Here is a 25,477-nt window from a genome sequence, read left to right as displayed (position 1 = left end):
CCCCATCCCTGAGCCTGGCCATGCAGGGTTCCTCCATTTGGTCTAGAGACAAATGCATGCAAACAACAGATATGCAAATTGAGCTCTTTTGCTTAAAAAGCCAATGCTAGACCTTTCCAGGTGGATTTCCTGAGAGACTCCTGGCCCCAGGGCAGACTTTTGCATCATGTAAATAGGGGAGCTCTGTCGTCGTGCACTTCCGAAGATCGCCGAGAGAGGGCACCAGCGGCCCGGAGCCCGCCCGTCTCGGTCGCTCTGGGGCTCGCGGGGCGTGGCCTCGGGTTCTCGCGAGAGCCGCGTGCGCCGGGATCCCGGGGAGCCCAACATGGCGGACGCGCCGCATCTCCTCAAGCGGGGTCCGGGCCGTCCCGTGTGGCTGCGGGTCCGCAAATCCCGGCCCAAGCTTATGCTCAGCCGCCGGGCCCGCCGCCGACTCGGCACCTCGCGCTGGTCCAGCCGGCGGCGCGGGCGGCGGCGACTGCTGCAGGCGGCGGCGGCCGACGCGGAGTGGCGGGAGAGCGCCTGCCCGGTGGCGGCCACCTGGCGACCCAAGATCGCGAGCCCCCGTCCGGCTCCCAGCCCGACCCCGGCCCCGGCCCCCGCCCCGAGTTGCCCTGCGAGTGGCCACATCGTGCCCTTGCGGCATCTGGGCCCGGGCCGCGCGCTGCTGCTGCTGCGGGCGGAGCAGGTGGGTGCGCCCCGGCCGGAGCGCGCGGAGGGCGCGGGCCCCAGGTCGGGGGGATCCCTCTAAAGATGTGGGGTTGAGGGGTGGGGGGCGTGCATGGACGCCCGGGAGGGGCAGCGACTGGCCCGGGCCCCGTGATGCAGCCGGGCTGGCCACGGGGGCTGAGCTTGGCTTGAGAATGGACACTGCCCCGCACGGTGCCCAGGACGGTTAGAATCCACTACTTAAAGAGATCAGCTGGCTTTTGTTTTTAGGTAGAGATTTATTTACTCGTGTATTTGAAAGGGAGCACCAGACCATGCCGGGCAGAAGCCAGGACTCTGGGACCGAGCACAGCCTCCCACGGGAAGGCACCCCAGCGCTGGCCCCTCCTCGGCCGCCCCTTGGTGGGGCGGGTTAGGGTTTTCAGAGCTTTGCAGCTGCCTGCTACAGGCTCTGTTCTTTGCCCCACCAGAGCTTTACTTTCAGCGGGGTCTGCCGTCTGACCTGCCTCTACGGCCAGGTGGAGGTGTTTGGCTTTACCCTGAGCCAAGGCCAGCCCGCCCGCGAGGTCTTTTCCGCCTGCACACACTCGTACCTGACCATCAACGCGCTGCACTACTCCATGCCGGAGAGGAGCCGGAAGGAGATGAAGAAGGAGGCCCGTATCGCCCTCAGATCCCACCTCAGCCTGGGTAAGGAGAGCGGCCCTGTGCGAGGGCCCACCTCGTGGCAGGAAGGCCCGGGGTTGGCAGACGCGCGGTGGTCTGGGCAGTATGCCGGCTGCCTGACTGACTTTTTACCATTTTATGCAAGAGAGCACTCGTCTTATTTAACATGGATGGCTTCCTGCAACAGACTCGCAGACATAATTCTTGATCTGAAGAAACAGCCGTTGTAAAAGACGGAGTGGAGTTGCCATTCTTCGCTTTGCCCATGTTTAGGGTCACGGTGAGGACAAGAGCCAGGAAGTGAGGCTTGGTCCTCGGGCCGGATTTTGAAATCCCCAGAGAAGCATCCAGTCTGAAGTCGGTGCTGAGGCATGAAGGTGGTTTGTTCAGGTTAGCCTAGGTCTCCCAGCCCCCTCCCCCGGCAGGGCTGGGCAGGGCAGGGGCAGCCGCAGCGAGGCTGCTGCAGGATCCGCAGGGAGGGCAAAAAGGAGAGAGCCGGCGAGCCAGATCGAGCCCCCAGTTCTTATACATTTTAGGCTATTAATTATACAGTCATGATTTAGCAGGCTTCTATTGGTGGGTTTGAAACAGCAACTTTCAAAAGGTACAAACTGATGAGCTAGAGGGCGGTGGATCTTATCAAACACCAGGTACCTCCTTCCTGGGGAGTGGTCTGCCCGCGTGACCTGCCAGGTGTCCTGCCGGGTGTCAAGACTATCCGGCCTGGAGTTCACACAGCCCCAGCCAAGCCATAAGGCAGAATCACAAAGGCAGAAAACACCTGGGTTCTTCAGTCCTCTCTCTGGGTAGCGGAGTCACGTCTCCCAGAATGCAGTAGCAGGACCAGAAGTGCAGGAACCAGGACTTGAACCCCTGGTGTCCCGAGCAGTGGCTCAACACACCACCCGACCGCAACCGTCTCTTGGTTTTAGCTGATTCATTTGAAAGGCTGAGGAAGAGACCTTTCCCATGGCCCCCAACCCCCATGCCTGTGACAGCCGGGACGGGACCAGGCCAAAGCCAGGAGCCTAAAACCCCCTCTCCTGCCGGGGCAGCAGCTGCTGCTCTCCAGGCTGTACGTTAGCAGGAAGCTGGATCCTAAGCGGACCCATGGATTGTGCTGTTACGAAGATTTCTCTGCAAGAGAAACAGAACAGGGCCTGGTGCGGTAGCCTAGTGGCTAAAGTCCTCGTTCTGCGTGTGCCGAGATCCCATATGGGCACTGGTTCATATTCGGGCAGCCCTGCTTCCCATCTAGCTCTCTGCCTGTGGCCTAGGAAAGCAGTTGAGCGTGGCCCAAGGCCTTGGGACCCTGCACCCAAGTGGGAGACCCGGAAGAGTCTCCTGGCTTCGGATGGATGCAACTCCAGCCTTTGCAGCAACTTGTGGAATGAAGCAGTGAATGGAAGATCTTCCTCTGTGTCTCTTCCTCTCTGTAGATCTGACTTTGCAATAAAAATAAAAAAATAAATCTTTAAAAAAAAAAAAAGAGGGACAGATTGAGAGAGGTCTTCCACCCACTGACTTACTCCCCAAGTGGCTGTAGTGACCTAGGCTTGGCCAGGCCCACAGCCATGGGCCAGGTCGCCTGTGTGGTCTCGGGTAGATAACGCACCCAAGCACTTGGGCCATTACCTGCTGCCTTCCCAGGTGTGTTAGCCAGAAAGTCTAACCCGGAGGGGAGCAGCTGGGTGCCGGAGTCGAGCTCCAGCTGAGCTCGGAACTCGTGAAGGGTGCGTGGATGAGGCGCAAAGAAAGAGAGAGACGGACCACTAGTAACTCTTCATCATCATAATGGACCACGCACAAAAGCTGTCCGCTTTATTTATACAAAATCAGTCAAACTCTGGCTCAGAAATTTACGTCATGGTCAAGTGGGTGTTTCTAAAGATAACTCTGCCATTTGTTTCACCTAAGGCTAGGTTGCTATTCACCTGGTGCCTGGCACCTGGCTCCTGGCTAGGAAAAGGTTCTCAATAGATGGTGCATATCAATCACTAACACATCCCTACCACAATTACTCTACAGCTTGGTCATGAGACAGTCAAGGAAGGAAGGGCTTCACAGGAGGGACCTGAAAGATCCAAGAGGGATAGAGTCCCACTACACCTGAAGACAAAACACCCTTGATTAGCATAGGATCAAAAGGGGAGTTAGCACCCTTGATTAGCTATTGCCACAGGATGCAGCCCCAACAGCAATAACAGCTTTTTGGCTAAAACGGCAACAGCAACATCAGCTTCTAAGCTCCCATTGATATTTAACAGTAACTCCGGCAGAGGCAGACAATGCCTAAACAGATTACAGAAATCTCAATGGGGTTGTCCGGTGTCCATGCAAAGGGAGGCGGAGCTGCAGTCAGGTGTTATAGAGACACAGCGGGACATTCCTTGCGGCCTTGCCTGCAAAGGAACGATGCTCTTCACACCTTCCTGTCTTCCACATCCATCACACAGACACCAGCAGCTGGGACTCAGACTGGTGCTGCAGTGTTCAGAGTCCACGTGCCCAAGGCTGGCTTAGCCCAGTAAGCTGCTGGACCCCAAGCACTTGGCTGCTTGCTAGGTGCCCTTCCCATGCTGCTTGATGGACGGGCTCCCCAAGTCCCCACATGCTGGGCCTGGGCCAGGGCTGGATCCGGAGGCGAGGCAAGCAGCCTAGCTCTCCCCCAGGTTTGGGGGTAACCCAGGTCCTTGGAGGCATTGCCATTGGCTGCTGGACTCGGCCCCTGTCCCGCATCTGTGCCGGGGTCGGTCCTGCAACTCGCCTTTCTCCCTGCAGAGGACAGAAGTTGGTCGATGAAGAACTTTTCTCCCCTGTGCTCCTTTGTGCTGCTCGAGCGTCTGAAGAACTCCACTGTAAACTTCATCAGCAACCACCTGGGCTTGCCTGACGTCTTCCTGCAAGAGGTACAGCCAGCTTCTGCTCTCTGATCGCTCACGCCAGTGCGTCGGTTGACTGTCGCATGCCGCCCAAGTGTGGTGTGGTGCTTTAGAACGAGGCCTTGTGGAAGGCAGGTGGCAGGTGGCAGCCGGCATCGCGCAGGCGTCCTCCGTCTCACTGTTTGGCCTCGCAGCACTGTCCACGGGGGGAGGGCTGGTTTTCGGTGAAGGACGAATGTAGTTTGGATATATTTATACGTCCGTCTCTTGCCACGTCTGAATTCTTGCTGGCCACGTTGCTGGTTCCCTAAAGGCAAGTGCTGTTACTGTAAGTATGTCTTGAGAGCCAGCAGGTTGAATTTAATCTGCACAAGTCGGGGACAGGCCACATGTGGTGTGGGTGGCGGTGGGCCTTCGCACTGGAGCGCGTGGCGTTGCCCAGGCTGGGGGCACACTGGAGCGCGTGGCGTTGCCCAGGCTGGGGGCCTGTAGACCTGGAGTGGCTTCAGTGGAGATTGGATCAGGTCGTGGAATGTGAGTCCACATTGCTGGGAGGATGGTGGGCGAGGGATTGGGAACCCATAGCCACAGGGGATGCCGGGGGGCTGGAAGACAAGATTTTGACCCCGCGGGAGGGATCCTGGGCAAAGAGGGCCCCACTGGGAAGGTTGCTGGTGGGCAGCCAACAACCTGTGGGCAGGTAGCTGCTTTGGTGGGGAGGGGGAGGTGGCCTGGGGCAGTGTGGCCCTGCTCCCTGGGCTGGTTGCCTGCTCGGAGAAGGGGAAGAAGGCCAAGGCCGTGAAGGATGGGGGCTGGAGCTGGAGGGCCGAGTGCCCAGGGGGTGTGCTTGTTCAGAGGAAGGGAGGAAGACACCAGCCCAGTCAGTGACCCAGAGGAGAGGGGCTGCTGGGGGGGCAGGGGAAGGAGAGGGGAGGGACCACGGGGGGAGAGGGCTGCTGGGGGGATGGAGAGGGGCCATTGGCGGGGAGAGAAGAAGGAGAGGGGAGGAGAGGGATGAGGGTGGGCAAATGGCTGCCGATCTAGAGCAGGTGCCAGGAGAGGGCCAGAGGCAAGGAGGGGGCGACTCCTGCAGGTTTCCCCAACCCTGGGGAGGGAGTCAAGGTCATCTCATGGCCAGGTAGGAAGCTCTCAGGTGAGTGGGTGGGTGCTGTCACACTTCAGGTGCGGGGTTTAGAGGAATCCCTGTTACAGACCATTGGATTCCGGATGCTGTGATAAGACACCTGTTCTGTTGTTTTCAGCTTTCTGTTTTTGGCTGGGGGGATCCCAGCTGCCTTTGTGGTTGATACCCCCCATTCTCCCTGGGATAGCACCCCTCCCACCCAGCTTCCTTCTTGCCTCAGTTCATTCTAGACAGAGCGAGAGAGAAAAGAGAGATCTTCTAACCACCTTTGCTCCCCAGAGCTGCGCCAACCTGAGGCCAGGAACTTCCTCTGAGTCTCCATATGGGTGCAAGGGCCCAATACCTTGAACCATCCTCCACTACTTTCCCAGGTCATAAGAAGGGAGCTGGATGGGAAGTGGGGTAGCCAGGACTAGAACCGGCGCCCATGTGGGATGCTGGCACACAGGCTGAGGGTTAGGTTGTTGTGCCGTCATGAAGATGCTCACTCCACTGTTTGCTGGAGTCGGTCTTAACAGGATGTGTCTTGATTGCGTCCTGAGTGTTGGGTGTGGGTCCCTTCCCTCATGTCCTCCCCTGGTGGCCTCCCCTCAGCAGCTCCCCAAGGCCTTCCTTTGCCTCTGCCAGATGCCGCTGGACCTGACGTGTGTATCCCTGCTTCCTCTGTGTTCTCTTTTCAAGATGAGCTTGCTTACTTGAAAGGCAGAATGGCGGAGTTGGAGGGCGAGGCAGATACCTTTCTGTCTGCCCCTTTCTTTCCCAATTACCGCAGGGTTCAAGCCAGGCTGGAGCCGGGAGTGTGGCTCCACGTGGGTCTGTCCTGTAGGGCCAGGCCCGGTCAGGCTGGAGCCGGGAGTGTGGCTCCACGTGGGTCTGTCCTGTAGGACCAGGCCCGGTCAGGCTGGAGCCGGGAGCGTGGCTCCACGTGGGTCTGTCCTGTAGGACCAGGCCCGGTCAGGCTGGAGCCGGGAGCGTGGCTCTACGTGAGTCTGTCCTGCAGGGCCAGGCTGGAGCCGGGAGCGTGGCTCCACGTGGGTCTGTCCTGTAGGACCAGGCCCGGTCAGGCTGGAGCCGGGAGCGTGGCTCCACGTGGGTCTGTCCTGCAGGGCCAGGCTTGGCCAGGCTGGAGCCGGGAGCGTGGCTCCACGTGGGTCTGTCCTGTAGGACCAGGCCCGGCCAGGCTGGAGCCGGGAGCATGGCTCCACGTGGGTCTGTCCTGCAGGGCCAGGCTTGGCCAGGCTGGAGCCGGGAGCATGGCTCCACGTGGGTCTGTCCTGCAGGTGTGAGGAGCAGCGCCTGCTGCCTCGCATGCTCCCATGGCTGGAAGCAAAGGTTTTGGGACTTGAATGTGGCACTCAACATCTGCATCAATGTGCTGAGCATCCACTCCACATGGGGTCCTTCTTACACCTGTGTGTGCTTACCTCTGAGAGGGTGGCAGCTGGCACGGCTGTGGGAGGAGAGGCCTGTCCCACTCAGAGGATGGATGAATGAGGCAGCCAGGGTGGATGTTCAGGGGCGTGGGAGAAAGGAGGAATCAAAATTACCCTCTGTCGCTCACGCGCGCGTGCAGCTTAATAGTTTTCAACTGAATAAATGTGTGTTCTTCATCTTTCTTTAATTGTTCATTTCAGAGTCCAACTTTGCAAATCAATGCCCAGTATGTAGCCATGAGGTCCGTCGGTATCAAGAAAGAGAAAAGAAAGAAAGGCCTTCACTTAACCGAGAGCGCGCTTGCGGCCCTAGAAGAACTTGTCAACGCCTCTTGTGGTGAGTGGCTGGGCTGGTGAGGGTCAGGGCTGGTGAGGGTCAGGGCTGGTGCGCCTGGGGCACAGTACTGGTGAGGGGCTGGGCTGGTGAGGGTGAGGGCTGGTGCGCCCGGGGCACAGTGCTGGTGAGTGGCTGGGCTGGTGAGGGTCAGGGCTGGTGAGGGTCAGGGCTGGTGCGCCTGGGGCACAGTACTGGTGAGGGGCTGGGCTGGTGAGGGTCAGGGCTGGTACACCCGGGGCACTGGGCTGGTGAGGGTCAGGGCTGGTGCGCCTGGGGCACAGGGCTGGGCCAATGCGCCCTGAGACACTGTTCATCTTGGGCTCCTTCCATTGTCTGCTTTGCAGAGGAAATAGATGGCTGCCCCATCATCCTGGTTTGTGGGTCCCAGGACGTCGGAAAGTCAACCTTCAATAGGTACCTGATCAACCAGCTGCTGAACAGGTAAGGGAGCTGGGTCTCCATGACGCTCTGCTGGAGTCATGAGTCCCTAGGAGTGCTTCCTGTCTGCCAGGCTCGCTGCTCAGGGCAGTGGCAGCACTCCCAGGGACTGCTGCTTGGCATGTGGCAAGCAAGTGAGCATACTGCAGGGTGCAGGTGCTGCCTTGCCCCAGGCGTGCTCTCAGGAGGCCTTCCCGTTATCCACTTGCTGTCTTTGCAGCCCCGTGAACTGTGGGGTGTTCTGTGTGTCTGCATCAAAGCAGAGTGGACTGCGGGTTGGCGTCTTCAAATGCTGCAGCAGCCAGGGCTAGGCCGGGACTCCAGCTGGGTCTGCCACGTGGCTGGCCAGGGGCCAGACCCTTGAATCATTTTCCTCCACTTCCCAGTTAACAGGGAGCTGGGTAGGAAGTGGAGCGGCTGCAGCCCAACCACTGCTCCGGGACTGGGCGTCGGCATCGCAGGTGGTGGCCTGGTGAGCACCACAACTCTGCCTCTAAAGAGTGCTTATGTGTGTGTGTGGTTTTTTTTTTAAGATTTATTTTATTTTTATTGGAAAGGCGGATATACAGAGAGGAGAGACAGAGAGGAAGATCTTCCGTCCGATGATTTACTTCCCAAGTGACCACAACGGCCGATGCTATGCCGGTCCAAAGCCAGGGACCTCTTCCGGGTCTCCCGCGCGGGTGCAGGGTCCCAAAGCTTTGGGCCGTCCTCGACTGCTTTCCCGGGCCACAGGCAGGGAGCTGGATGGGAAGAGGGGCCACTGGGACTAGAACTGGCGCCTATATGGGATCCCGGGCGTGCAAGGTGAGGACCTTAACCACTGCGCCATCGCGCTGGGCCCTTATATGTGTTTTTAAAAAGATTTAATCATTTTCATTTGAAAGTCAGATATACAGAGAGGAGGAGAGACCGAGAAAAAGATCTTCCATGTGCTGAATCACTTAAGCGATGGTAATGGCCGGAGCTGAGCTGATCCGAAGCCAGGAGCCAGGAGCTTCTTCCGGTTCTCCCACGCAGGTGCAGGGTCCAAAGGTTTGAGCTGTCTTTGACTGCTTTCCCAGGCCACAAGCAGGGAGCTGGATGGGAAGCCAAGCCCATATTAGATGCTGGTGTGTGTGCAAGACAACGACTTTAGCCACTAGGCTACCACACTTGGCCCTTTAATAAATAAATCTTAAACAAATGGTTTTCAATAAAATTGACATTTTTGTTTATTTATTTTTCTTGTAAAAGGCAGATCAGATTTATGGAGAGAAAGAGAGACAGCAAAATCTTCCATCTGCTGACTAACTTCCCAAGTACCTGCAATGATTAGAGCGGAGCTGATCCGAAGCCAGGAGCATCTTTCGGGTCTCCCACATGGGTGCAGGGTCCCAAGGCTTTGGGCTGTCCTCGACTGCTTTCCCAGGCCACAGGCAGGAGCTGGAAGGGAAGTGGAGCTGCTGGGATTAGAACCAGCGCCCATTATGGATCCCGGTGCTTACAAGGGGAGGATCAGCCACTGAACCATTACGATGGATCCCAAAATGGACATCTTGGTAATACCCAGGTTGTGTCCATGTTATGAATGAACGTTACAACCACTGCCACACATTTTCCGTTTCTCTTTCTTACACTGTTACCTTGGGAGCTACTAACAGTATGCCTGGGGAAGGAGAGGCGGGGACAAGCGCAGTAGCATAGCACGCTAATCCTCAGCCTGCAAGTGTTGGGATCCCGTATGGGCGTCAGTGCGGGTCTCAGCTGCATCACTTCCCATCTAACTCCTTGCTAGTCGCCTGGGAAACAGTGGAGGACGACTCCAATCCATGGGTCCCTGCACTCGTGTGGGAGACCCAGACGATGCTCCTGGCTCTTGCCTTTGGATCAGCTCAGCTGTGGCCACTCCTGCCACTTGGGGAGTGACCAGCAGATGGAAGAGTTCTCTCTTATCTCTGTAAATTTGCCTTTTAAAGAAAAATAAATAAATACGTATTTTATTTTATATATTGTTTACATAATTGAGAAAGATGTATCCCCATGTGGACTTCTTCATTAGGATAGAGGGGGCTGATTGTGGCGCAAAGTGGATGGGACCGATGTTTCTTTTTTTTCTCTGTCTGCAGTGGGGGAGGGGACTGCTCGCTGTACCCCCATTGGCAGCCACCCTGGGAGGGGCACGCTCCTCGATGTTCTGAGGGCGTTAGCTGAGTGGTTCTGATAGTTCTGAGAAGCTGTTGGCTTCATCGCTCTCTTTCCGAAGTCTGGTGGCTGGTAGAGTCCACCTCAGTGCCTGCACAGACCCAGGAACGTGCTGCTAGCTTGCCTAGGCCAATTGTCCAACCCGTTCTTCCCGCCCCCGAGGTGTCCATGTCCCCTGCTGGTCTGGATGAGCTGGCTGTCATGTCTCCCGTGTGCATCTGGACTTGTTCACGGCCCGGGCATCAGCAATTCAGGACGCCCAGTCCCAATGTGTATACTCCACGCTCGGACCCCGGTGACCGGGGTCCGAGTCCTTCTATCCAGCAGGACAGTCCCCCCAAAAACCTCATCTGGTGCGATCTCCCACGTGGGCGCATGCGTTGTCCTGACCAGACATACCCTCTGGTTCTCCCTTCTAAACCACTGCGTCTCAGGTCCCTCACTGCATGTGCAGCGGCCCGGTCCATGGAAGATGCCAGAAGGCATTCCTTCCCCGTCCAGCATGTCCCCAGACCCCCTTCCCTGGGCCATCTGCAGTTCCCCTGCCAGGGACCAGGGTGGCGTAGCCCAGGCTGGCATCCCTGCCTTCCCCACAGACTGAATAAGCAGCTATCCCGGCACATTGCTATAATTCCCACAGAGTTGGCATGCGCCACACCCGGGATGCCCACCAGCCCTGGCTGCTTTCTCCCAGCAGTGTGGCACTTGCTTAGGTACAAAGCAACCTATGGCTGGGGAAAAATAAATCTTAGAACAAAAACAAAACGAAACAGAAAAGCTGCATACTTAGACCGTGTCTGTGCAGCACAAAGTCCTTACTGTCGGGCCCGGTGCCGTGGCCTAGTGGCTAAAATCCTCGCCTTGAACACACCAGAATCCTATATGTGCACCGGTTCTAGTACCGGCAGTTCCACTTCCCATCCAGCTCCTGCCTGTGGCCTGGGAAAGCAGCTAAGGATGGCCTAAAGCCTTGGGACCCTGCACCCGCATGGGAGACCCAGAGGAGCTCCTGGCTCCTGGCTTCGGATCGGCACAGCAGTCACTTGAGCAAATCATCGGACAGAAAATCTTCCTCTCTGTATATCTGCCTTTCCAATAAAAATAAATAAATCTTAAAAAAAAAAATTCTTACTATCTGCTTTGTCGTTGCAGTGGTATAGGCATGTAAAGGCTTCTGTTTCTGTTTTGCTGTTTTCAGTATTTCCTGTGTTGACTACCTGGAGTGTGACCTGGGACAGACAGAGTTCACCCCTCCTGGTTGCGTTTCGTTACTTAATATCACAGAACCCGTCCTAGGTAAGTATGCGTGCTTGTTGAGTGTCCTGGGCTCACGCAGGTCCGCAGTGGTCACACCTCCCACGTCCACGGGACACGAGAAGGCCCGGACTCTCCACATCTCTGGTCCGACACAGTGAACTCAGCTTATTTTCCATTTTAGGACATACAAGTGCGACTCATTGCATCTTTGTACGTTACGAGCGTATTTCCCCTCGGTCTGTACAGCACAGGCATAACTATTCGAGAACTGATGGGTGAAGCAGTGCTGACAGCCAAAGCACGCGTTCATTTCTTCTTTTCAAGATTTATTGATTTTTTTAGGGCCTGGCAGCATGGCCTAGCAGCTAAAGTCCTTATTAAACACGTCAGGATCCCATATGAGCACTGGTTCTAATCCCAGCAGCTCCACTTCCCATCCAGCTCCCTGCCTGTGGCCTGGGAAAGCAGTGGAGGACGGCCCAAAGCCTTGGGACCCTGCACCCGCGTGGGAGACCCAGAAGAAGTTCCTGGCTCCTGGCTTCGGACCGGCATACCATCGGCCGTTGCGCTCACTTGGGGAGTGAATCATCGGATGGAAGATCTTCCTCTCTGTCTCTCCTCTCTGTGTATCTGACTTTCCAATAAAAATAAATAAATCTTTTTTTTTTTAAGGGAAAGACTTAGGAAGACCTTCCGTCTGCTAGCTCACTCCCCAGATGCCAGTACTGACCACAGCTGAGCCGACCAGAAGCCGAGAGCTTCTTCTGGGTCTCCCACGCGGGTGCAGGACCGCCAGGCTTGGGCTGTCCTCGACTGCTTTCCCAGGCCACAGGCAGGGAGCCGGATGGGAAGTGGAGCACCTAATACAAAGTGGCATCCATGTGTAACGTTGGTAGTTGGTACTGCAGATGGGTGCTCAGCATACTATATCACAGCTCCTGTCTGTTTCTGTTTTTGAAATCAGATGAAAGGAACTCAGTTTTTGAAAAGGTAATATGAGCCCGGTGCAGTAGCCTAGTGGCCAAAATCTTCACATGCTGGATCCCATATGGGTGCAGGTTCTAATCCCGTCAGCCCTTTCCCACCCAGCTCCCTGCCTGTGGCCTGGGAAAGCAGTGAGGGGTGGTCCAAAGCCTTAGAACCCTGCACCTTCACAGGAGACCTGGAAGACGATCCGGGCTCCTGCCTTCAGATCAGCTGAGCTTTGGCTGTTGCGGCCATTGGGGAGTAAATCAGTGGACGCAATATCTTTCTTGACTTTCCAATAAAAATAAATAAATCTTAAAAAAAAAAAGAAATATGATTTGCTTGCTTTACAATAAAAAAGAAAAAAGGTAATATGAGGAGCCCAGCGTGGTAGCCTAGTGGCCTAAGTCCTCTGCTTGCCGCCCAGGATCCCATGTGGGCAGGAGCTCCTGACTTCGGATCCGCTCAGCTCAGCCTGGCTGTTGTAGGCACTTGGGCAGTGAACCAGTGGATGGAAGATTTTCTCTCTGTCTCTCCTCCTCTCTGTACATCTGACCTTCCCATAAAAATAAACAAATTTTACACATAAAACAAAGTAATATTAGGAGCCAGTGCTATCTACAGTGCGGGCGGTGAGACCACCGGCATCACGTGCAGTGCTGCCTTGCGTCCCAGCTGTTTCCGGTCCATCTCTGCTGCTGGCTTGACAAAGGGCAGTGTTGGATGGCCCAAGGGCCCCGGCTGCACTGCGGGGCGAGCCCACAGCATGCTTCCGGCCGCAGCGTGGCCCAGTCTCACCTGTGCAGCCTTGGAGGTGTCAGTCTCTCTGTAACTCTGACTTTCAAATACTGTTTCAAACAGTAAGATTAGCAGCTAGAGGAATTTTCTAAACTTAGAGTGCCTTCATTTTTGGCGGGCACGCCGAGGGCTGCGCTGAGCAGAAGGAGCCCTTGGCCTTCATCCTGCAGCTGGCTGCAGCCGTGGGCTCTTGGGAGAAGAGGCTCTGAGCGTTTGGAAGTTGCCGCAAGCAGTACTGGAACCTGTGACAACCCTACGTTTTCCTGTCCGTCTCCGCGGGGCACTCTTGGTTTTTTTGTTTGTTTTGTTTATTTGTTCAAGATTTATCTATTTTTATTGGAAAGGCAGATATATAGAGAGGAGGAGAGAGAGGGGAAGATCTTCCATGCGATGATTCACTCCGCAAGTGAGCGCAATGGCCGAAGCTTGTAAGCACCCCCAAGTGGGGCCACCTTGCCGTCCTTCCCCGAGACAGTGAGTCCCCCCAATGACCAACGAAGACGAGACTTGATGCAAAAGCAAGAGGCTTTCTTCGATCAGCGCTGGTCCTGGGGCCTGTCCCCACACAGGAGGCTAGGCACACCAACCCCGAGCCTTTGTTCAGCTTTCCTTTTAAAGGCTAAAAACCATACTCAGGATAGGGGCCAGAAAAGACCTTTGCCTTGCCATGCAGTTGGGGTCTTTTCCACTGCGCCCTCAATTCCTCATCGCACTTCTTCCTGAGACGCCTGTCCCAAGACTTTATGACCTAATCCGATGCAGCTGCAGGTGCCCCTATCTCTCTCCAGTTCCCAGGCTCTGTCTAAGTCACGACATGTTTGTTCAGCTAGGGATGTTGGTTCAGCTATCCATTGTCTTTTTCAGTGAGCAAAGTACAGAAGGCGAAAAAGCACATTAAATTCCTCTATCCTAAAATTTTCCTTTTCAAGCTGAGCCAATCCCAAGTCAGGAGCTCTTCCGGGTCTCCCACAGGGGTGCAGGGTCCCAAGGCTTTGGGCCGTCCTTGACTGCTTTCCAGGCCACAAGCAGGGAGCTGGAAGGGAAGCGGGGCCTCTAGGATTAGAACCGGTGCCCATATGGGATCCTGTTGCTTTATGGCAAGGACTTTAGCTGCTAGGCTACTGTGCTGGGCCCTCTTGTAGTTTTTATGTAATCTTCAACTTCCTTTACAAGGGTTTGGTTATTTTACATATAGCAGGCTTTTAATTCTTCAGTTTGATATTTTCCTAAGAGTTCAGTTATTTAGGTGATAGTGTAAGTGTGCCTCTGTGGGCTCCGCATTGGCTTGGATAGCTTTACTTTGTTTCCATCAGGAACAGTTCCTAGAGCCTTTCTTATCCTTTACGACCTGGTCTGTTTTGTGTGAGAAGCAGACAGAGTGTCCGGCTATTGGCTTACTCCCCCAAGTGTCTGCAGGCTTGGGCAGAACTGCGAGCTAAGAATTTAGTGTGGAAAGCCCGCCCCTGCCTCTCCAGGTCTGCATTGGCCGCAGTGGAATTGGAGCCGATGATTGACAGCTGCTCAGCCCAGTGCCTACTCCTCACCTTGATGCTATTTCCATTGATTCTTTTTTTTCCTTTGGGAGACAGAAGTGAGATCCCGTGTTCTGCATCACTGCCCAAGTGGCTGCAGTGGCCAGGGCCGGGCCAGGACTCAGATCGGCAGACCGGAACCCCCGAGTCTCCCACATGGGGGTCTGGGACTTGGCAGGAGCAGCGCTGGCCGTCACGTCGGGCGTCTGCCCCTCTGGGTACATGTCCACTCTTGGCCTCCCCGTGTTTGGAGAGGACATGGTAGAGTAATCTTGATGAAGGCCCAGGACCCGCAGAAGTGACGCTGTGCCTCAGGGCGTTGACCCCACTTGCTCAGTCCTGGTTGCTGGGTTAACTTGGCATCTGTTGGGACTTTGCCCTGTATCTAAGTTCTTGGCCATCCTTCACTGCTTCGCAAGTGCATTAGTGGGGGATTGGGTTGGAAATTGTGCCGCTGGGATTCGAGCCTGCACTCAATGGAAGGCCCGTGTCCCAAGCAGGGCACTATAGCAGCGTGCCAGCCCTGGCTACTCTGCTTCTGATCCAGCTGCCCACCAGGCACGTCCCGGGGGGCAGCAGGTGACAGCTTAAGTACTCGACCTCAACGTGGGGGCCCCAGGTAGAATCCCAGACACCTGGGTTTGTCCTGGCTTGACTGAGGCTGCTGCGTGAACAACTGTAAGATCTCTGTCTGCCCTTCTGCCTTGCAAATAAATTGGATTTTTAAAATTTTTAGTTATTTACTTGTTTGAAAGGCTGCGAGACAAGAAAGAAAAACAGAAATTTCCCAGAACGGCGCCATCTGCAGGTGCTGGTGGTGGAGCCCAGCAGGCCAGTGCGGCAGCCCTCCCCTCAGAGCCCAGCGGGTGCTGGGCTTCAGAGACCAGCCTGGACTTGATGTGCAGCTGCATGTTGACTCTACCCAGGGCCACTGCCAGGGAGCCATGGTCTTCCCACCAAGTCCGCGGAGTCGGCCAGGCAGCCTTGTGGGCAGGCACCAGCTCGTCCCAAGGCACAGGGAGACACGCCCGCACGTAGAGCTGAGTGACCAAGTCTTGTGCCCTCACACTCGTGCATCTTTTGTTTTGGATGTTCGTACTGTTGCAGACTTGTCACCATGGCGCTTTAAGCTTCCCTATGTCCTTTTTAGCTTGATTTCAAAATTATTTAAAGCTTTTCTTATTTTTAAAAAATTTTTATAAGGAAGTCACATTTACAGTGTAAATTTAGGAGAGACAGAAAGATCTTCCATATGCTGGTTCACTCCCCAGGTAGCTGCAACGGACAGAGCTGAGCCAGTCCGGAGCCAGGAGCCAGGAGCTGCTTCCAGGTCTCCCACGCGGGTGCAGGGTCCCAAGGCTTTAGGCCGTCCTCGACTGCTTTCCCAGGCCACAAGCAGGGAGCTGGGAATGGGAGGCGAAGCAGCTGGGATATGAACCAGTGCCCATATGGGATCCCAGGCATGCAAGGTGAAGGCTTTAGCCACTAGTCTACCTCACTGGGCCAAAGGCTTTTACTATTTTTTAAGGTTTATTTTGATTGGAAAGGCAGATTTACAGAGACAAGGAGATACAGAGAGAAAGGTCTCTGTCAGTTGGTTCATTCTCCAAATGGCCTTAATGATTGAAGCTGAGCTGATCCAAATCCAGGAGCTTCGTCTGGGCTTCCCACGCAGTGCAGATTCCCAAATCCTTGGGCCGTCCTCTGCTGCTTTCCCAGCCACAGGCAGGGAGCTGGGTGGGACGTGGAGCAGCCGGGACATCCAGCGTTCATGTGGGATGCAGGTGGGGGATTAGCTAACTTGGCCGTTGTGTTGTCCCTCCCCCTGCAGCTGTGTGTCTGCCTGTTGATGGATAAGGCGGGGTGACGGGCGGCTGGTGCCTGCCCTGCCTCCCTGCAGCTGTGTGTCTGCCTGTTGATGGATAAGGCGGGGTGACAGGCGGCTGGTGCCTGCCCTGCCTCCCTGCGGCTGGCGCTGCCGGAGGTTCCCCAGAGCCCCCAGCAGGCTTCCTGCCCTGCTGGTCTGCGCAGCCTTGGTCCCTCTGTGTGCGTCATCCCCCATGGACCCAGGCCACTTGCCGTGCCACAGGCTGCCTTTGTCCTTGGCCTTCCCTGCCCGACCTGTGGGAAACACGCTGCCCAGCTCTGGTCACTGTAGCCAACCACAAGCTGGAGTTCTGTCCCAGGGGGCCTTGCACGAGCTGCAGTTCAGCTGCCTTCTTGCTGACCTGGCCCCTTGCCTGGCCGGCCTTGGCCTTGCCACACTGCTTTGCTCCTTGCCACAAACGAGGATAGATAGGAAGTGGCTTGGGTTGCCTGACGAGTTTTGCGGCTGCTGTTGGGTTCTGGTTCTTGCCCCAGGCTCATGTCCAACGAGGTGTCCACTGGCTGCCTGCCCGCTGCCAGTGCATCTCGGGCTGCGTGTCATCTGTACAGTGGAGGGCAGCGGTGGCACAGAGGGAGTGGCTGAGCTTAGAGGTGAAGGGGGTGCCCAGGGCAGTGGGTGCAGTCTTCCCACGAGGGAGCCCTGGCTGTGGCGTGCCCACTTGCTTGCTCTGCACTCGCTGGTGGATCTGAAGGGTTTGGGGCAAAGCCGGCCGGTAACAGGTCGTCATTCCCAGGTCTGGTCAGAATGGAGCTGTGTGGGGGGAGTGTGAGAAGTCTGCAGGAAGCTGAAGGTGGGGTCGCTGCCGTGCTGTCGGGTGGTGAGTCTGTCCTCTCGGCCGTGGCCTGAGCTGCCGCCTTCCTGTCCCCAGGGCCGCCCTTCACCCATCAGAGGAGGCCGCAGAAGATGGTGTATTACGGGATGCCTACCTGTAAGGACAGCTGCGAGAGTTACATTGAAATAGTAAAATACGTGTTCAGTTCCTACAAGAGGGAGGCCCCTCTGATCGTCAACACCATGGGCTGGGTGACAGGTGAGCTCTGGGCAGGGGTTGGGGGGTGAGCTGTGGTCCCCAAGCACGCGTCCTGCCACCGGGGCCGTCCTGGGCAGAGCATGCCCGGGTCTCCTCCCGGGCTGACTCCACCCCTCGCCTGCAGACAGCGGGCTCCTGCTGCTCATCGACTTGATCCGCTTGCTGGCCCCCAGCCACGTGGTGCAGTTCAGTTCTTCCCAGAGCAAGTGCATGCCTGCTCTCACCCCGGAGTACGTGGAAAGCGTGGACGGTCTCTACACCAAAAGCAAGTCCAAGGTGCGAAACCAGAGCTTCGAACTCCCGGAATTCGCAGAGAGCTTGGAGCTGTCCGACGAGGACAAGGAGTACCCGCTCATCTTGATGGGACATAAGCTGCTAAACGTGCAGTCGGAGTTCTGCTTCCGAAAGACGGACAGGAACAGGTGAGGGCGCCGTCACTCCCCGGAGGACACCTGCGCCCTCTCCCTCTGCAGCATGTCTTCTGTTTGAAGGAGAGTCTGCTTTTGTTCTCCCAGGAAACTTCCAGAGACAGCCCTCAGTCTGGCTGACTTAAAGGAGGGTCTTTATGCTATGCTTTTTTTTTTTTAAGGTTTGCTTATTTTTATTAGAAAGGTAGATTTACAGAGAGAAAGAGACAGAGAAAGCTTCCACGCACTCGTTCCTCCCCACGTGGCCGTAAGGTCAGAGCTGAACTGATCCAGAGCCAGGAGCTCTTCCAGGTCTCCCACGCGGGTGCAGGGTCCCAAGGCTTTGGGCCGTCCTCGACTGCTCTCCCAGGCCACAGGCAGGGGGCTGGAAGGGAAATAGGGCACCCAGGACACAAACCAGCGCCCACTTGGTTTGTGGCACATGCAAGGCAAGGGTTTATCTGCTAGGCCACGCTGCCGGGCCCTGTTTTTGATTTAATAAAGCTTATTGAAAAGGTGAGGAAATTTCAGATATGCTTGGGCCAGGGGGGGGATGGTTAGAGACATGTTCCTACCTCCATCCGGTGTTCTCAGGAAGTGAGCGAGAGTGCCACTCCCCACTGCCAGGGAGTGGTTACCTGGCCCCGCTGCCAGGGAGTGGTTACCTGGCCCCGCTGCCAGGGGAGTGGTTACCTGGCCCCGCTGCCAGGGAGTGGTTACCTGGCACCTCCACCGGCCCCAGGGGAGGGGATCCTTTCCATGAAGGGCTTTGCCTGAGGGAGGAGAGGGAGGATGTCGCTGTGGGGACACGGCCGTGGGACTGACCTGGCTGACTTGCCTTGCAGAGAATCACATAACCGGATTCTCCGTGACCTGGCGGTGCTGGGATACCTGGGCCAGCTGCTGCCCCCCACGCCGGAAGTGCTGCCTTTGCACAGTCTGATTCCGTATGAGGTAACTGGGGCTTGTGGGAGAGCTGTCTGCGGTCTTGGCTGCATGCTTGTGACCTGCCTGGTGTAGTTCTCGGAACGTGGCCACACGGTGGGCTCTCTCCACCCCATTTCTCAGATGAGACTGAGGTGCAGGGGGTCCGGCGCTGGAGAGTAGGCCTTCACACACAGCGCCAGGGCTGGGCTCCTTGTGCTTGGTGCGGGCATGTGCATCCTGCCCAACTCCCACCTAAAAGCAGGATTGCGGCAGGCCTGGCACAGTGGCTGTGGATTCAGGGTGCACTCACCGTGGCCCTGGCCCCCCAAGCACTCCTGTTACTACACTCTGCCCCTCGGTGCCTGGATTGCCTCCCCCCCGCTGCCTCTGGAGGAAGCCCACAAGGTGGCAGGTGGGGTTGCCCGGAGACACAAGTCTCCAACAGCAGCCTTTCCTCCGTGTTCACCTTCTTGGGATCCTGCAGTGCCACCTCTGATGGTGACGCCAAGGCCAAGGGCTCAGAGTCAGCCTGCCCAAGTGGCACGGTGAAGGCGTGGGCTGGGAGGTGGCCCCAGGGTCCACTTTGCAGCCCGTCCAGCCCCATGGCTCTTTTTTTTTTTTAAGATTTATTTATTTATTGGAAAGTCAGATATACAGAGAGGAGGAGAGACAGAGAGGAAGATCTTCCGTCTGATGATTCACTCCCCAAGTGAGCACAACGGCCGATGCTATGCCGGTCTGAAGCCAGGATCCAGGAACTTCTTCCAGGTCTCCCACATGGGTGCAGGGTCCCAAAGCCTTGGGCCGTCCTTGACTGCTTTCCCAGGCCACAGGCTGGATGGGAAATGGAGCTGCTGGGATTAGAACCGGTGCCCATATGGGATCCTGGCACGTTCAAGGCGAGGACTTTAGCTGCTAGGCCATGCTGCCAGGCCCTAGCCCCATGGCTCTTGAGAGCTGTCTGCAGGACTGGTGGCTCAGTGGCTTTGTGGCATCCCTCCCTGGAAGAGACGGCAGCAAGCCCTTGTCAGTGTGGGGACTGGCCAGGGTCAGGTGGAGACCCCGAGCTGTGGTCACCGGCAGACCTTTTATAAAGATTTCTTTCTTTTTATTTGAAAGACAGAGAGATGGAAATCTGCTGGCCCACTCCCCAAATGACTGCAATGGTGGGAGCTGGGCTGCTTCAAAGCTAGGAGCCTAGAGCCTCCTGGCCCTCCCATGTGGGTGCAGGGCCCAGCACATGGGGCATTTTCCGTTGTTCTTTCCAGCAGCAGGGATTTGAACTAACAACCATGTGGATGCTGGCACCACAGGCTGGAGATTGACCCACCATGCCCTGGTGCTGACCTCGGCATTTATTTTTGAAAACAAATCTCAGGAAGTTATGTTTCTGTCATTTTTGTTGTGCTCCAGGGTAGGGGTCAGTTTTTCTTAGTTCCCCGTGTCCCATGGGAAGCCAGTTCAGGCGTTTTGTCCCGTGGATGTGGTCTCTCCTCTCACCCATTGCGTACCAGCTCCGTGCACGTCTCTGCAGGCATGAGCACTCCCAGGAGTATGCAGGTCTGGGTGGTGGTTCTGGTCTTCCACGTGGACACAGCACGGCCTGGCCTGGCTCTGGTTAGGGTCTGTTCCTTGCAGGTCCTTTGGGGATGGGCAGGCAGCCCCAGCTTGATAGCTGACCAGTCTGCTGGGACCACAAGCAGCTGCCTTTCCAAGGAGAAAGGAATGAGCGGAGGGCGCACATCTGTCTTCCAGGTCCCCTTCAATGCAGTGGCCCTCCGGGTCACCCACTCCGATGTCGCCCCCACCCACATCATGTACGCCCTGAACGCCAGCTGGGTTGGCCTCTGCAGGATTCTTGATGACGTCACTGGGTACTCAGAAGGGCCCGTCCTGTTGGCACAGACTCCCATCTGTGACTGCTTGGGCTTCGGTGAGTTGTGCATGCACCGCATCCCAAAAGTGACAGCCTTGGGTCCCTGGAGAGCGCATGAGTGGTCTGAACCTCGCATCAGAGTGCCTCTGCTGGGCCTGGGACCTGGTGGCTGGGGGTGGGCCTGAGGCAGGGGACTTGAGGCTGGGGGCTGGGGCTGAGGGCTTAGAGCTGGTGGCTGAGACTGGGGTCTTGGGGCTGGGAGCTGAGGGCTAGGACCTGGGGCAGGGCAGTTGAAGCTTGGTGCTGGAGGCTGGGGCTGGGCGTAGGGGCAGGGGGCTGAGGGCTTGGAGCTAGGGGCTGAGACTGGGGACTAGGTAGCCCTGGGGCAGGGGGCTTGGGGCTAGGGGCTGAGGGCTGGAGCAGGGGGCTGGGGCCTGAGGGCTTGGGACTAGGGGCTGAGGCTTGGGGCTGGGGCTGGACCTAGGGGCTGAGGGCTGGGCCTAGGGGCTGAGGGCTGAGGGCTTGGGGCTGAGGCCTATGGACTGGGGCTGAGGGCTAAGGCTTGGGGCTGGGCCTGGGCCTAGGGGCTTGAAGCTGGGGCCTGTGGACTGGGGCTAGAGTCTGGGGCTTTGCAGGAAGCAGCTGCTCAGGCCACATTGCCCAGTGCTATGCTTTGAATCCATCTCAAGGGTCTAGCTAGGGTCATGATGCCCAAGTCCCCAGAGAGCTCCTGAGTCGTGTTTGCTGCCAGTGCGGTCCCTGGGTGGTCACAGGGATGGCTCACGCAGTTGGGTTCCTGCCAGCCCTGTGGGAGACAGCAGCTTCTAGTCCAATGTGGACATCTGGAGAGTGAACCAGTAAGTGGAGCGTGCTTTCTTTCTCATGAGTAATGCAAGTTTCCATGCATTTGTAGGCATGAGCTGTCACCTTCCCGAGCACAGCCGCATCCATGCACCAGGTCCACATTAGCCTGCTCCTCCCAGGGTCTCTGTGGCATCTGAGACGGGAGTCCAGCAGGCCTTGGAGGACGCTGCCACCGTTCTCCTGCCCTGCCCTGTCTGCTCAGGCCTTGCAGGCCCGCTCCCAAGGTCTCCTCCTGACTGAAGCTTGGCATCTCTCCTCTGCCACTTCCAGCCCACTTGTGGGTCTGTTTGCAAAATGTGGTAGATTGCTCTGCTCCATGCCATGTGGTCAGTGCACGCATTTCTGCACTAGGCTGCCAGAAAGTTCTTAGCCGGACACTCCTGCTGTCTGTGTATTTTAATCTTATTTATTTGAGAGTCAGAGAAAGCCAAGATCTCCCATCCCCTGGTTCACTTCCTTCCAGATGCCCACCACAGCTGGGGTTGGGCCAGGGCAGCGCCAGGAGTCAGGAACTCAACATTAAACCCTGCAATTGGGAGTGGCTACACACAGATGTGGCTGCGCGGGGCCTGGCCCTCCTGTCACCCAGCTCTGGGGTCCAGCCGGAGGGTTAGTCCCCCGGCGGGCCAGGCCCTTTCTTCTGCAGCAGCCCTGGCTCCTTGCCTGCTGCAGCTGGCTGAGGTCAGGGATGTGGGCCTAGCCATGTGGAAGGTGCTAGAATAAAACCAACGAGAATGAAGGAAGCACCCATCTCAGATGAAGGGCAGCGGTGGGTTCTCTGCCTTGCTCAGTCATCCAGAACCCTAGGGAAGTTTTGTTCCCCCCAGCCAGCCCAGGAAGGGCCGTTGCCCTGACTGCAAGGTGGGGTGGGGTGGCGGCTGGGGACTCACCTGCAACCTGCTCTCAAAGGCATCTGCAGGGGCATCGACATGGAGAAGCAGCGCTACCACATCCTCACGCCCATGCCCCCCGAGGAGCTGAGGACGGTCAACTGTCTGCTCGTGGGAGCCGTGTCCGTTCCACATAGCGTCTTCAAGAGCCAGGTAAGTGGGGTGGGGCCCAGGACCGGGTCTGCTTTCTGGGAGATAGACTTTGTTGACAAGCCCAGCTGAAACTGTCTTGGTGCTAGGATGCCCTTGGGAGCCAAGGGCAAAGTTTGCTGTGTGGCTGCCAGTACGGGGGCATGGGGGGACCTCAGTGCCCCTCCTTTCAAAGGAGTCACATCCGGGACACAGGCATCCATCCTGGTGACTTGCTGGTGCTGCGAGTGGTCAGCGGCCATGCTTCTGCCTTTGCTGCCAGGACGAAGTGCGTTTTGCACCCGCGTCCTCTCGTGGTGGTGGTTGTGGACTTGGACAGAAAGAAGGCGTGCGGGAAGGGCGCACCTCCTCATGTACACGGTTGTGTTTCTGTTGCAGCATGGGCTCGAGGGCACGATTCCCTATGTCACAACGGACTACAATATGAAGCTTCCTGGAGCGTCAGAAAAAATGGGGATAAGAGAAGGACAAGACATTACCGAACTGAGCATGCTCCGGCGACCCAGGCTCCGGCAGAAAAGCCAGCCTGTCCCGGAGACTGGCTGAGGGGCACCGTCTCAGCTGGACTGCTGCGGCACGAGGCACGTGGAGTTTTCTGTGTCATCTGGGAATGTCGTGTTGTAAATAGCTCTTAGTTTCCCTCTTAGAGCTGCGTGGTCTCCCACGTGGCTCATGGCTCTCTGGCGAGTTTTCTAACACAGGTGAAAGTACACCGTGAAGATGGGTGGGTCACACTCGATTCCTCAGAAAGTCCCGGACCGGCTCAGGATGTGAACCTGGGCCTAAGGCCAGGAAGGCGAGCCGGCAGGGGAGACGGGACTGCAGAGCCTCGGGCAGGGCGGACCCTCCTGCTGCCTGGACACTCCGGGTTGCTGTGTGCTGGGGAAACAGCTGGCAGTTAACAAATCCTCTCCTGGAGCTTGCCTTTTAAAGCCGGACGTGCCCTGAGTCTCGGCCTCAGTGGAGACAGGTGGGAGAGGCCTGGCTACCCAGGCAGGACTGGCCAGCTGGCCCACTGCAGAGCCCTGTGGGTTCCACAGCTGAACCTGTGCCTCGTGGGGCACCGGAGGCTTCATCTGCTCTTCCCATTCTCCCAGGGTCACGGTCGCTGGAAGTGCTTTTGTCAGCAGCTGATCCGCGTCTGTGTTGGGGGCAGTGGGCAGTCACTGAGGACGGTTCCTGACTGACTTTGGGACTGCCGCTTCTCGTGGCCTTGCACTTTGATGCTCGTTTATACTGTGGATGGTGGTTGTTCCCAGAGCTCTGTGGTGGCCCTGGGGATGCAGAGCTGAGCGGAGCGGTCTGGGCACTGCCATTCCTTCTGTGACGCCAAGGCCGTTGGAAGCCTGGGAGCCTCATGACCGACTGTTTCAAGTCGCCCCTTCCCCAGTGCCAGTAACACCTGCTACAGGCCCCTGAGAGCAGGTCACTGTGAAGATGAAGGTGGTGCCATGCGGTTTGCATTTCTATTAAATCTAAGTTTGCTTTTAGACATAAATGTCATCTTCCTTAGTCCCCGCCAGTGAAGAAGAGAAAGACATGACCAGCCATCGTCAGGCAGCTGCACTGGGGACCCCGGAGACCTGGCCGGTGGACCTGCCGCGGTCTGGACGACACTCAGATGAGCCTGGGCTTTCTGGCAGTTCCGGTCAGCTGTGGCTCTGATGGTGAAAGGAGTTGTACCCTGTCTGTATTCTGTACATGATGAAGTTTTAGAAATTGCCAGGCAGTGTAACCAGTGCAGCCGCAGGCTCTGCTGTGAGCGCGGCCCCATGGAAGCTTTAACCTTGGAACGATGGACGCCTCAGCCTGCTTCCTGTCTTGGGGTTCCTGGGTGACCACAAAGTCTTGTGCACCCCAGTGAGAGAGGCTCGGTTCATGGGAAATGGTCCGTGACTCCTGGCGGGGCCTGACGGGAAGCCAGGCATTGGGCTTCTGGTACACACTGATGCCTCAGGCCATGACCCCGTCCGCCCTAGCCAGAACCTGCTCCTGGGGGTTTTACATAAACTCTCCTTATACCCTGAGAGTGAGCACTGAACGTGTGAGTGTGTGCCTGTGCCTGGCATCCTGGCCGGCGTTGCGTGAGCCTGAGCATCTGTCAGGAGGAAGTCTTTGAGAACATGAATTCATCCTGCAGCTTGGCCGTGCTAGGCCTTTGTGTCCAGGAGTCTCACTGCTGTGGACAGTGACGTCCAGACACACAGGGGGCTGGCTCCATGCCTAAGGCTCATCTGCCGCCAAGCACCAGCATCCCGTACGGTTGCTGGTTCGTGTCCCAACCGCCCTGCCTAGAGCCTGGAAAGCAGGAGAGGGTGGTCCAGCCTCGGGAAGCTCCCGGATCCTGATCGGCTCCGCTCTGGCCATTGTGGCCATTGTTGGGGAGTGGACCAACAGATTCAAGATTTTCTGCACCTCTCTATACATCTCTCTGCCTTTCCAATAAAATTAAATCTTGGTAGGACGGGGGAACACGAATGATAAAGAACATTAAGGGGCCTGTCCCGTGGTGCCGTGGGTTAAGCCACCACTTGTATCCCCAGCAACCCAGTGCTTGAAGCACACTGCCTCCACTTCCCTCTTTGCTCAGGCACCTGGGAAGGTAGCAGAGGATGCCCAGAACTGGGAGCCCTGCCACCCCTGTGGGAGACCAAGGTGGAGTTCCTGTCCCGGCTCTGTCGACTGCAGCTGTTGTGGGAGTGAGCAACAGACGGAAGCACTTCTTCCGAGTGGGTTGCTCTGTCTTCCAAAAAACATTTTTTTGTGATTGATTGATTTATTTATTTTTAATTACATTGCATTATGTGACACAGTTTTATAGGTACTGGGGTTCACCCTCCCACCCCTCCCCAGACCCTCCTGTGAAGATTTATTTTTATCAGAAAGGTTTACAGAGGAGACAACGTTCCCTCTGCTGGCTCACTCCCCAAATGGCTGTAACTGCCAGAGCTGAGCCAGCCAGGAGCCAGGAGCCGCTTCTGGGGCTCCGATTGGTGCAGGGTCCCAAGGCTTTGGGCCATCCTCCTGCTTCCTAGGCAACAAGAGAGAAGCTGGATGGGAAATAGAGCAGCTTGGATGGAAACTGACGCCCACAGGGATGCTGGCGCTGGGAGATGGAGGATAAGCAATTAAGCCAAAA

At 56.8% G+C, this 25,477-nt stretch overlaps 1 protein-coding gene across 1 annotated transcript; it reads left to right on the top strand.

Annotated features, from left to right (window-relative positions):
- The first annotated feature begins 325 nt into the window (after positions 1–325).
- NOL9 (nucleolar protein 9) lies at positions 326–25,134 on the top strand. Its single transcript, XM_040987839.1, has 12 exons — positions 326–688; positions 1,140–1,359; positions 4,117–4,244; positions 6,996–7,131; positions 7,476–7,572; positions 10,952–11,049; positions 17,063–17,224; positions 17,349–17,646; positions 18,477–18,585; positions 20,314–20,491; positions 22,208–22,341; positions 22,717–25,134. The coding sequence occupies exons 1-12, from the start codon at positions 326–328 to the stop codon at positions 22,882–22,884; spliced, it is 2,091 nt and encodes a 696-aa protein (XP_040843773.1). The 3' UTR covers positions 22,885–25,134.
- The last annotated feature ends 343 nt before the right edge of the window (positions 25,135–25,477 follow it).

Source organism: Ochotona curzoniae, unplaced genomic scaffold (genome assembly GCF_017591425.1).
Source record: "Ochotona curzoniae isolate NIBS_2020 unplaced genomic scaffold, NIBS_Ocur_1.0 contig_4792, whole genome shotgun sequence".
In the NCBI taxonomy this organism is placed as follows: domain Eukaryota; kingdom Metazoa; phylum Chordata; class Mammalia; order Lagomorpha; family Ochotonidae; genus Ochotona; species Ochotona curzoniae.
The sequence above is the reverse complement of the archived record's forward strand: the minus strand, read 5'-3'. Positions and strand labels throughout refer to the sequence as shown.

Coding starts and splice junctions, on each gene's coding strand:
- NOL9 (XM_040987839.1), top strand. CDS start 326: ATGGCGGACGCGCCGCATCTCCTCAAGCGGGGTCCGGGCCGTCCCGTG. Junction 1,360..4,116: donor CAGATCCCACCTCAGCCTGG/GTAAGGAGAGCG, acceptor TTCTCCCTGCAG/AGGACAGAAGTTGGTCGATG. Junction 17,225..17,348: donor CACCATGGGCTGGGTGACAG/GTGAGCTCTGGG, acceptor CCTCGCCTGCAG/ACAGCGGGCTCCTGCTGCTC.